Source organism: Asparagus officinalis, chromosome 7 (assembly GCF_001876935.1).
Source record: "Asparagus officinalis chromosome 7, Aspof.V1, whole genome shotgun sequence".
Classification (NCBI taxonomy): Eukaryota; Viridiplantae; Streptophyta; class Magnoliopsida; order Asparagales; family Asparagaceae; genus Asparagus; species Asparagus officinalis.
In genome coordinates, this window is record NC_033800.1 from 121,181,524 (window position 1) to 121,194,039 (window position 12,516).

Genomic DNA, 12,516 nt, shown 5'->3' on the forward strand with positions numbered 1-12,516 from the left:
GTTTTGTAGAGGAGCACAGGGAACATAAGAGTGGCGGCTTGAGAAAATAGCAGCGGGAGTTGCGGGGAAAAAGTCGAAGAAAAAATATATATAGAGAGGAGAGCCGCTGTTTGAAGAAGATTTTGAGCAACCCTTTTAAGGGTTTGAGCATCCATTGAGGTAGAGAATTTGTGAGGGATCTAAGAGATTGTTTGAGGATTTTATTTATGAGATCTTGTGTGATTGTAAATCCTATTTGTATTCTCTCTCTCTCTCTAATAGTAGATCTTCCCCTCCTTGCCCCGTGGACGTAGGCTATTTGCCAAACCACGTAAAATAGTTTGTCTTGCTGTGATTTGTAATAGCTTGTAGGTTCCCTCGACAAATCAGTCCTAGAACTGATAAGAGAAAGAGCTGATATCTCACTTTGTTGAGATATTTTGCTTTCAGTTCTTGTTTCCTTTGTGAAATAGGGATTTCGTTGTGATCTAATCTCTTATTGTGCACAATTGTGAGTGAGCACGTGATTAACAGGCTGGCCCACCTGACCCTCACGCTATAAATAATAGCACGAGGTCTGGTTTTGTAGAGGAGCACAGGGAACAGAAGAGCGGCGGCTTAAGAAAATAGCAGCGGGAGCTGCGGGGAAAAAGTCGAAGAAAAAAATATATATATATAGAGGAGAGCCGCTGTTTGAAGAAGATTTGAGCAGACCTTTTAAGGGTTTGAGCATCCATTAAGGTAGAGAATTTGTGAGGGATCTAAGAGATTGTTTGAGGGTTTTATTTGTGAGATCTTGTGTGATTGTAAACCCTATTTGTATTATCTCTCTAATAGTAGATCTTTTCCCTTATTACCCCGTGGACGTAGGCTATTTGCTGAACCACGTAAAATAATTTGTCTTGCTGTGATTTGTAATAGCTTGTAGGTTCCCTCAAAAAGTTATTCCTAGAACTGATGAGAGGAAGAGCTGATATCTCACTTTGTTGAGATATTTTGCTTTCGGTTCTTGTTTCCTTTGTGAAACAAGGATTTCGTTATGATCTAATCTCTTGTTGTACACCTTGCGCACCGGAGGTGCTGCCAAAATTTTCGCTACACACAACAAGTGGTATCAGAGCTTCAGGTTTGGCTTGAGGCTTGTTCGAAGGATTCGGTGAAGGAGTCCTATCTGAAGAGTTAGATTGACAACATGGGAGAAGCAAGCACATCTGGTTCGTCTCTTACGAAGGCGATACAGAGTCTGAGCATCAATAACATGAATATTGATGTTCCGAAGTTCGACGGCAAGATTAATTTCGGATTGTGGAGGTGCCAGGTGATGGATGCGTTGGATGCACAAAATTCTGAGGATTCTCTTGAGTTGAAAGAGAAACCAGATGATATGGAGGATAAGGTTTGGAAGAAGATGAACAGTAGGGCTTGTAGAGTTATTTAGGTCATGCTTAACACGGGATCTAATTTATGATGTGATGAATAAGACGTCGGCGAAGAGATTATGGGAAACGTTCAATGAAAAGTATCTTACTAAAAGTATTGAGAATTGGCTTCACTTGAAGAAAATATTTTACCAGTTTAAGATGAAGAGGGGAGTTTCTATTAGGAAGCATGTAAACAATTTCACGAAGCTACTGTCTAATATGGCTAATGTGGACATCATGGTTGAGGATGAAGACAAGGCGATGCTACTTTTGTGTTCATTGCCCGAGGATGATTATTGTACTTTTGTCCTAACTATGATCAATGGTAGAACTACTGTTAGTTATAAGGAGGTGACCTCAGCTTTGGTAAATTATGAATTGAGAAAAAATGATAATGAACCCTCCGAGAAGGCATCAGGAGATGCACTAACAGTTTGGGGCCGTACTCCAAATCGTTGGTAGTCCAACCGCTCAAAATCGAGGAATAGAGGTGGCCATAAGAGTATTGGTAGGAACCAGTGTCGTTTTTGTAAAGAAGAAAGACATTGGAAGAACGACTGCCCAAAGTTGAAAGATAAAGCTGGGAAGAATAAAGGGAAAGTTGTACAAGCTTCGGAAACGAATGTTGTCAAGGTTAGTGATGACAATTCAGATACGGATTCTTCAGGCTATTCTTGCTCTGCATTACTGTCAGTTTGTTATGCTGACTCTACGGAGTGGATGATGGATTCTGGTGTGACATACCATATTTGCCCTAGGAGGGATTGGTTCTCTAGCTTTGAGGAGTTGGAAAGAGGGGATGTCGTGTACATACCATATTTGCCCTAGGAGGGATTGGTTCTCTAGCTTTGAGGAGTTGGAAAGAGGGGATGTCGTGCTCATGGGTAATGATCGGATTGGTTCTCTAGCTTTGAGGAGTTGGAAAGAGGGGATGTCGTGCTCATGGGTAATGATCACGTATGCACTATTGGTTGTATTGGTACAGTACGGATCCGGATGTGTGATGAGGTGACTCGGGAGCTGAAGGAAGTGAGATTCGTTCCTCAATTGACAAAGAATATCATTTCGCTTGGAACTTTAGAGGCAGTTGGCTATAAGGTGATCTTGGATAATGCGATTCTGAAGGTCACAAAGGGGTCCATGGTGGTGATGCGAGGTGTTAGGGAAAACAATATTTACTACTTGAAGGGCAAGATAGTAACATGAGGTCTGGCAGCTTCAATTACCACAGAGAAAGATACTACCAGCTTATGGCATATGAGATTGGGACACACTGGTGATAAGTCTCTGTAGGTATTAGCGAAGCAGGGGCTATTGAAGGGTGCAAAGACCTACAAGATGGAGCTGTGTGAACATTACATACTTAGGAAGAAGACAAAAGTGAAATTTGGCACCGCTATTCATAATACCCAAGGTATATTATACTACATTCACACAGATGTTTGGGGCCCTTCCAAGCACACATCACTTGGTAGAGCCAACTATTTTGTCACTTTCATTGACGATTATTCCAGGAAAAATTGGGTATACCCTATGAAGCATAAATATGAGGTCCTGGATATTTTTGTGGAGAGGAAGAAGAAAGTGGAGCTGCAAACAGGTAAAAAGGTGAAGACTCTTCGTTCGGACAATGGAAGAGAGTATAAGAGTGATCCGTTTCTGTAGTTTTAACGGGATCACGGCATTAGGCGACACTTCACAGTTCGTGAGACACCGCATCAGAACGGGGTGGCTAAAAGGTTGAACCGTACCTTGCTGGAGAAGGTACGATGTATGATGATACAGAGTGGATTGTCAAGATCCTTTTGGGCTGAGGCATTGGTTTATGCGAGCCATCTCGTAAATACGTTGTCGTACACTGCGATACAGGGGAAGACTCCGATGGAGCGTTGGTTTGGTTCGGTAGCTAGTGACTATGAGTCGCTTTGGATATTTGGGTGTCCTGCTTATTACCATGTTAGTAATGGTAAATTAAATCCGAGGACGAGGAAAACAGTCTTTATGGGATTTAGAGATGGAGTTAAAGGCTTCAAGTTATGGGATCCACAGAATAAGAAGATAGTTATTAGCATGGATGTCACATTTGATGACACGTACATGATGAAGCCTCAAGTTTCTCAGCAGGTGTAGGAAGACCAAATTCGGGAGATATCGTAACAGGTGGAGGATGATGTGACTCTACTCACTCCAGAGAGCATTGTATCCATCGAGGCTCCTATAGAGATGACACTGGGAGGATATGGGATGATAGCCGGGCAGATAGAGGATACAGTAGATAGTGAGACTCAGGAGAAGGATCATGTTCAGGAGTCTATTGCAGCGAATAGACCTAGAAGGGTGATTCATCGGCCAGCTAGGTATAATGATGTCATGGTCGCATATGCATTATCAGTGGAGGTCGTTGATGATATGGTTTCATCCATATTCAGGGAGACAGATTCTAGCCCTGATTCGATCAGATGGAGAAAAGCTATGGAGGAGGAGATGCGCTATCTTTAGAAGAACAACACTTAGGAACTTGCAAAGGTACCTAAGGGTAAGAAAGCTATTGGTTGCAAGTGGGTATATGCAAAGAAGGAATCATCTTCTATTGGGGACATTTGGTTCAAAGCCAGATTGGTTGCCAAGGGATATGCACAACATGAGGGCATCGATTACAACGAGGTATTTTCACCCGTTGTGAAGCATTCGTCAATTCGGATCTTATTGGCATTGGTGGCACAATTAGATTTGGATTTGGTCCAGATAGATGTAAAGACAGCCTTTCTACACAAAAATTTAGATGAGGAGATCTACATGACACAACATTTGGGGTTCAAAGCTGCAGGAAAGGAAGAATCGGTGTGCAAGCTGAAGAAGTCTCTTTACGGATTGAAGCAATCGTCACGATAATGGTACAAGAGATTCGACGGCTTTATGATTGGCCGAGGGTACATGAGGAGCCCATATGACCCATGTGTTTACATGCACAAGCTATAGGATGGTGAGTACATCTATTTGTTACTCTATGTTGATGATATGCTTATTACCTCCAGGAATTCTTCGGCTATTCGAAAGTTGAAAAAGGAACTATCATCTGAATTTGAAATGAAGTATCTTGGAGAGACAAAGAAAATATTGGGTATGGAGATCGAAAGAGACAGGACGAAGGGGAGATTGAAGCTTACACAGAGGAGTTATCTGCAGAAGATGTTGAAGAAATTCAGCATTGATGACAATTCGGCAGTGAGTACTCCATTGTCTCCCCACTTTAAGCTTTCAGCTAAGATGTCACATGTTTCAGTTGAGAACAGAGAATACATGTCGAAGGTTCTATATGCCAGTGCAATGAGTAGCTTGATGTATGCGATGGTGTGTACGAGGCCGGATTTGTCACAGGTCGTGAGCATGGTATCGAGGTACATGCACGACCCTGGGAAGGGTCATTGGGAGGTCGTGAAGTGGATTCTACGGTACATTTAGGGAACCGTGGATGTTGGATTGATTTTTTAGAAGAATGTGAAGACAGGGCAGGATTGTATTGGATATGTGGATTCAGATTATGTGGGAGATCTTGATAAGAGCCGGTCTACTTTAGGATATGTGTTTACATTGGCAGAAGCACCAGTATGTTGGAGATGTATACTTCAGTCTACAGTGGCTTTCTCTACTACAGAGGCGGAGTATATGGCAGTGACTGAAGCTGTGGAGGCTTTGTGTTTGCTTGGATTGTTGGAGGACTTGGGGATTACACAGGAGACTATTCGGGTATATTGTGATAGCATGTCAGCTATCTATTTGGTAAAGAACCAGGTTTATCACGCGCGCACGAAGCACATTGATGTCAGATTCTACTTTGTTCGTGATGTTTTGGATGACGGTGATGTCATATTCGAGAAGATCCACACAAAGGACAATCCTGTGGATATGTTGACCAAAGTCGTTTCAGGTGTTAAGTTTGGTCATTATTTGGAGCTTTTTAACATTCTTCGGCGTTGAGGCCTTTGGAGGCCATTTGGGTGAATTACGTAAGGTTTGATTCCTTAGGCAAGAGGATATGTAGGTAGTCTTTACGATACAGCCGGTTGGATCAGTTAATTTCGATAGGGGAGATTGTTTAAACTCTCGTTTGGGTTCCCGACTTGTTGTGGATTGAGTCTATTGCTATGGATTGATTTTACTTCGTACTGGACGTAACAAGTGGGACATTTGGATGCTTTGGTGTCGGCTCGGTTTTGGAAGAAACTTCACCGAGGTGGAGAATTGTGAGTGGGCGCGTGATTAACAGGCCGGCCCACCCGACCCTCACGCTATAAATAATAGCGTGAGGTCTGGTTTTGTAGAGGAGCACAGGGAGCAGAAGAGTGGCGGCTTGAGAAAATAGCTGCGGGAGCTGCGGGGGAAAAGTCGAAGAAAAAAAATATATAGAGAGGAGAGCCGCTGTTTGAAGAAGATTTTGAGCAGCCCTTTTAAGGGTTTGAGCATCCATTGAGGTAGAGAACTTGTGAGGGATCTAAGAGATTGTTTGAGGGTTTTATTTATGAGATCTTGTGTGATTGTAAACCCTATTTGTATTCTCTCTCTCTAATAGTAGATCTCCCCCCTCCTTGGAAAATAGCTGCGGGAGCTGCGGGGGAAAAGTCGAAGAAAAAAAATATATAGAGAGGAGAGCCGCTGTTTGAAGAAGATTTTGAGCAGCCCTTTTAAGGGTTTGAGCATCCATTGAGGTAGAGAACTTGTGAGGGATCTAAGAGATTGTTTGAGGGTTTTATTTATGAGATCTTGTGTGATTGTAAACCCTATTTGTATTCTCTCTCTCTAATAGTAGATCTCCCCCCTCCTTGCCCCGTGGACGTAGGCTATTTGCCGAACCACGTAAAATAGTTTGTCTTGCTGTGATTTGTAATAGCTTGTAGGTTCTCTCGACAAGTAAGTCCTAGAACTGATGAGAGGAAGAGCTGATATCTCACTTTGTTGAGATATTTTGCTTTCAGTTCATGTTTCCTTTGTGAAACAGGGATTTCGTTGTGATCTAATCTCTTGTTGTGCACCTTGCGCACCGGAGGTGTTGCCGAAATTTCCACTGCGCACAACAAAAACCACATATAGAGTCCTCTATTGAAAATCCTCTTCTCTGTTTAACATCACTAGAAATTTGACACCGATAGACAAACATGTTATTTTTATATTTTTTTATTAGATATGAAAACTTATTATATCTTGTTAATAATGAGAACGTGTATTAATAGTAGATATGGAAAGAGAAATGTTCACAAGTTTTTCTAAGAAAAAGTAACCTTTTTACCTTTATTATTTGAACTTGATGTCCTCATGTACTAATTTTCTTTACATCTTAATGCAAATAGTAGTATAGATATACGTAGAGGATCTTAATTAGCTTTTCTAATTTATATATAATTGATCTTTTAAAACATCATCACTTTCCTTTTGTATCTTCTATAAATTAATAAAATATAATGAATATAGAGGTTTCAATCTTATTTTCATCTCACTTAATAATCAAGAATGTTTTTTGAAGAATAAAGAGGAAATAAAAAGAAGAAAAAAGTGAAAAAGTATTGGTGTAAATTAGACGAACTAGAATTTTTATATCTTTATTAATGATCCGGAATGTTCTTGAAGAAGGGGAAAAAAGAAAAAAAGGTGAAAAATTATTCTTATACAGTAACAATTATACCCTTTAAGATACAATGGCAAAGAGAAAATGTCCTTCATCCGTCCACTTTTTGATTGCTCCTACTAAGTTTTTTTATATATTAGTATATATATCATAACAAAATAGTCCATTTAACAGGTAGAAAGAAACAGGGAAAAGAAAAATTATATAGGGAGTCATCCATATAAAAATCACACCGGAAGAAGCTGTGATGATTATATTGATTCATATACTATTTGCACTAATATAATATTTATTTTACATTGATATTTTTACTATTACATTAATATTATGTTGTTTTCTTATTTATTTTAAATTTATAGTAAACAAAGTGCCATATTCTCCATCTATATTTGAATTTCTCTTCACGATTTATTGCCCCCACAAAGTATTGAGTCGGTGCGGGTATCATTTTGGGTGACGTCAAAAGTAGTCCCTCTATATTTATTACCATATTTTCGTAAACCTGCGGTCCGCCGATTCAGTAGCAGAGAAGGAAAACGCCAAAACGGTGGTCGGTACTTTACAAGCCAACAATTTTCTATTTTCAGTTCTCAGAATTTATATTTCAATTTACTCGTTATTTGCACTTTATCTCCCGGTCCGCCACCCAATTTGCTTGCATATAAAGTTGACCTTGTAGCTAATTGGTAGGGGTGCAAAGGGATAACATAGGGATTAGATATATCCGCTTACTAATCACGGATATAGATACGCATGCTAATAGGTTTCAATGACGAGGAGAAAAATAGATATTCATATACACCAAAATCAACTACAGATACGAATCATCTAGAGTAGCTGTGTGAGAAATTGAAACCCAAACGTATAAGTTTTATACATGTTAGAAGAGTTGTCTAAATACATAAAAAACTTTCAAATCATAGTTCACTGGGAGAATTCAACACACCTACAAACTTAACGTTAGATCTTTGGATCATGAGAATTGATTTGAGATCCATTAATTTTAGGCTAAAACAATTTTAACTCTTAGTCAATACATGTATCTGAATATCATATTTGTCGGATCCAAACATTTATATATATATATATATATATAATATATATATATATATATATATATATATATATATATATATATATATATATTACATGTATCTGAATATCATATTTCGATCCAAACAATTTATATATATTATAATATATATATAATATATATATATATATATATATATATATAATATATATATAATATATATTACTATTGATAGGGTCGCATATGCAGTGGATAATTTACATTTTCTTTAATTTTTAGGCAATTTACTCGTAGGGTGAAAGTGCAAAAATGTTTTTTTCCTAAAGAAAGAGTACTCGCAAAGAATTATTAAGTGGAATTAAAGTAAAATTTCTAACCCCTAGTTTACGAAAAATGAATATTCTCCTCACTATTTTGTTTCTTCTAGATTTTTAAAAAAAAAAACACTGAAGTAACCTTCACGTTTCAATAAATTCCTCCTTTTTGTTTCTGGCCCTAATTTGGTGGCATTTCAACTCTCATGAGCCCACGGTAATCACAACTCATTTCTTTGGAATTAGGTTTTTCGTTGGGTGACTTCTATTTTACTTAAAGTTTTTCCTTTATCATGTGGTCGTTAAGCTCTTCATTGCATTTCAAGAAACTTGTACTTGCCTTTCAGTTTGAAAAATTAATGTTGGTGGACTTGCTTAGAAAATAGTGCACTTAAAATGTTTTCAACATGATTTATACCATGCATAGAATGTCCACAAATTAGTACTTTAGAATTTTCTTGCAATTTTTTTTGATAGTAACAGTTTTTTCTTGCAATTGGTTCTACTGTTTTGTCAATTTATATGCATGGTTAAATCATATCAAAATTATCTGATTTTTTTTTTGTGTGGTTTGTACAGAGTCCGTTTCAGTTGATTTCATCAGTTACCAGAATTTTAACTTAAAAGATAAATACCTAAAATGGATTGATATATTCTTAATGAAAAATATTCATGTGGAAGATTAGAAATAACGTTTAGATCACATTTTTATACCTTTTACTCTATACGTTCACATCATCTATGAGATTTCCTAACAGTTTAGAGAGATTTCTTGATTCTTACAAGGCTTACACATTAGAACATCCCTCTTATCTTTGGCTGAGATAACTCTCATGACTTTTAGAACAGAAAATCCCTCTTTAAGTTTATGGGTTATTAGAAAGCCTCTTTTATTAGAAACCTCTCCGAAGGGTGAATGGCAATTTTCACTAGAAATATATTCCCTTGCGTAATTTTAACTCGCAAATATAAAAGTTAAGCTGTCAGGGTAGTTCTCTACATAAAATTTTAAAATTAAAGGAGGGTTCTGTGATAACCTCTGAAGTTTTTCTTTTTGTTGTTGTAGGGGTAAGGGTTTTATAGGGGGCTATCTGATAACCCTCCGATAGTTTGTTTTTTTTTTTATTTTTATATTTATCTTTCCTATAACTCGCGAGAAAGTTCATAGAATCTTCACTCATTTATATTTTGGGTTAATTTCACAAAACCCCCTAAACTTTAGGGGTGATGCGTAGATGACACATGAACCTTTTTCTATCTGACATACCTCGAACTATCTGGTGCCTCACAATCCCCCTTTTCCCTCCGAACTTTAGCTTATCTCACTTAACCCCCTTACCTGTAATTTGCAAATAACTAAAATGTCTTTGCGTTGAATAATTCCTAAACTTTAATCACCTGTAATTTAAAGACAACATACTTGTTCCCCTAGAGTTTGAGTATTTTCTCTCAGAAAATTTTACATATTTGCAAATTACGTGCGGACGGGCTTAGGTGAGATAAGCGGGTTCAACCCCAAACCGGTGCGGAGTGGAGCCGGGCCAGAAAGGAGAGTCGGTTATCGGGGGGGGAGGATCGATCGCCAAACACGCATTGACCTTTCTTAGCGCATAGTAAATCGTCCGTGTGCTTGAAAGCGCGTGGGAAGGGGCACAGCTCACCTTCACCTTGATGCGTCTGACCGACCTCATTCATGGTTAGTTCGTGTAAAGCAGAAGGAGTTTCGGTTATTTAAACGCCCCCAGCCTCTCCCACATTTCTGTGTTCTTTTCCTCAGCAAATTTCACACAAGAGGTACTTAATTTCATGATCCCCTCAAGTCTCTCGTTTCACCCCCCCCCCCCCCCCCTCTTTACTACCACCTGGGTTTGTCTCTATTGTTGTTTTTTGATCTGAATCTTTTTGAGATGCGTTTTAGATCTGCTCGTTTAATTCTTTCGGATCTGTGTCTTTTGAAATCTGATGAATTTGTGCCCTAATTGATTGCGAAAATGAACCGTAGATCTGTAGAATTTGTGCCCCTTTTTTATTTTATTTTTATTTTTATTTTTTAATTTTTTGCTCTGATCTCCCAGTAAATCATCGAATTTGTTTTTTTTTTCCCCTCCTGATCCCCAGCAGCCAGCAGCAGCTAAAAGACGATGGTGAAGATCTGCTGCATTGGAGCCGGCTACGTCGGCGGCCCGACGATGGCGGTCATCGCGCTGAAATGCCCCGAGATCGAGGTCGTGGTGGTCGACATCTCCGTCGCCAGGATCACCGCCTGGAACAGCGAGACGCTCCCGATCTACGAGCCCGGCTCGACGACGTCGTCAAGCAGTGCCGGGGCGCCCAACCTGTTCTTCAGCACCGACGTCGAGAAGCACGTCGCCGAGGGCGACATCATCTTCGTCTCCGTCAACACCCTACCAAGACCGCGGCCTCGGCGCCGGAAAGGCCGCCGACCTCACCTACTGGGAGTCCGCTGCGAGGATGATCGCCGACGTGGCGAAATCCGACAAGATCGTCGTCGAGAAGTCCACCGTCCCCGTTAAGACGGCCGAAGCTATCGAGAAGATCCTGACGCACAACAGCAAGGGGATCAACTTCCAGATCCTGTCCAACCCCGAGTTCCTCGCGGAGGGAACGGCTTCGAGGGACCTCGCTTCAAGCCCGAACCGCTCTTGATCGGAGGCCGGGATGACGCCGGGGGGGCGCAAGGCCGTCCAGGCCCTGAAGGACGTGTACGCCAACTGGGTGCCCGAGGATCGCATCCTGACGACCAACCTGTGGTCGGCCGAGCTGTCGAAGCTCGCAGCCAACGCGTTCCTGGCCCAGAGGATCTCGTCGGTGAACGCCATTTCAGCGCTCTGCGAGGCCACCGGCGCGGACGTTGCTGAGGTGGCGTACTCCGTCGGGAAAGACAGCAGGATCGGACCCAAGTTCTTGAATGCCAGCGTGGGGTTCGGCGGCTCCTGCTTCCAGAAGGACATACTGAACCTGGTCTACATCTGCGAGTGCAATGGATTGCCAGAGGTGGCCAACTACTGGAAACAGGTTATCAAGATTAACGACTACCAGAAATCCCGGTTCGTGAACCGGGTTGTTTCCTCCATGTTCAACACCGTCTCCGGCAAGAAGATCGCGGTGCTAGGGTTCGCCTTCAAGAAGGACACGGGTGATACCCGTGAGACCCCTGCCATCGACGTGTGCAAGGGTTTGTTGGGAGACAAGGCAACGATCAGCATCTACGATCCTCAGGTGACCGAGGATCAGATCCAGAGGGATCTCGCGATGAACAAGTTCGACTGGGACCACCCGATTCACCTGCAGCCGATGAGCCCGACCGCGGTGAAGCAAGTGAGCGTGACCTGGGATGCTTACGAGGCTACAAAAGGAGCTCATGGGATCTGCATTCTCACCGAATGGGATGAGTTCAAGGGTTTGGACTACAAGAAGATTTATGAGAGCATGCAGAAACCCGCATTCATTTTTGATGGGCGCAACGTGGTTGATGTTGAGAAAATGAGGGAGATCGGGTTCATTGTTTACTCCATTGGAAAACCTCTTGATGCTTGGCTCAAGGATATGCCTGCTGTTGCTTGAGGAGGAAGAAGGTTCAGAGATTGATGAAGGAGATTCTTTACAAATTTGTTGTTTCTAATGGCTTATTTTTGCTTTTTTTTTTGTTGGGTTCATGGCTAAGTAGAGTTGGGTCCTCCGTTATGTTTTTTTTTCCCCTGTTGCATTTTAGTTACATACTTTATATCGGATGTTATCAGATATGTGTTATATTCCTTCTAATGTCGAGTTATTTTTGTTGTGTTCGTTACTGAGAGTTGTTTGTTTTTTTTTGTTCTTGGTTCTTCTCCGCGGTGGGTGGCTAGTGTCCTTTAAATATTGATGGTCAATAAAACAGTTTAATCATGCAACTTATATGATGGGATAAATAATTATAGGCTTTGAACTATGGCGTATTCTGATAGATCACTTGTACAGGAAATGATGATGATGATCTCCGGTAAAGGATGGACCGACCAGGGCGTATTCTGATAGATCACTTGTACAGGAAATGATGATGATGATCTCCGGTAAAGGATGGACCGACCAGTTCTCTTCACGATCATTAACAGTTACAGGAAATGATGATGATGATCTCCGGTAAAGGAT

The 12,516-nt window shown here is 40.7% G+C and overlaps 1 protein-coding gene across 1 annotated transcript; it reads left to right on the forward strand.

Moving 5' to 3' along the window:
• LOC109848848 (UDP-glucose 6-dehydrogenase 4-like) lies at positions 9,959–12,178 on the forward strand. Its single transcript, XM_020418551.1, is given in 5 exon segments — positions 9,959–10,161; positions 10,486–10,768; positions 10,770–11,010; positions 11,013–11,048; positions 11,050–12,178. Coding segments are annotated over 4 exon segments (1,440 nt in total). The 5' UTR covers positions 9,959–10,161; positions 10,486–10,508; the 3' UTR covers positions 11,953–12,178.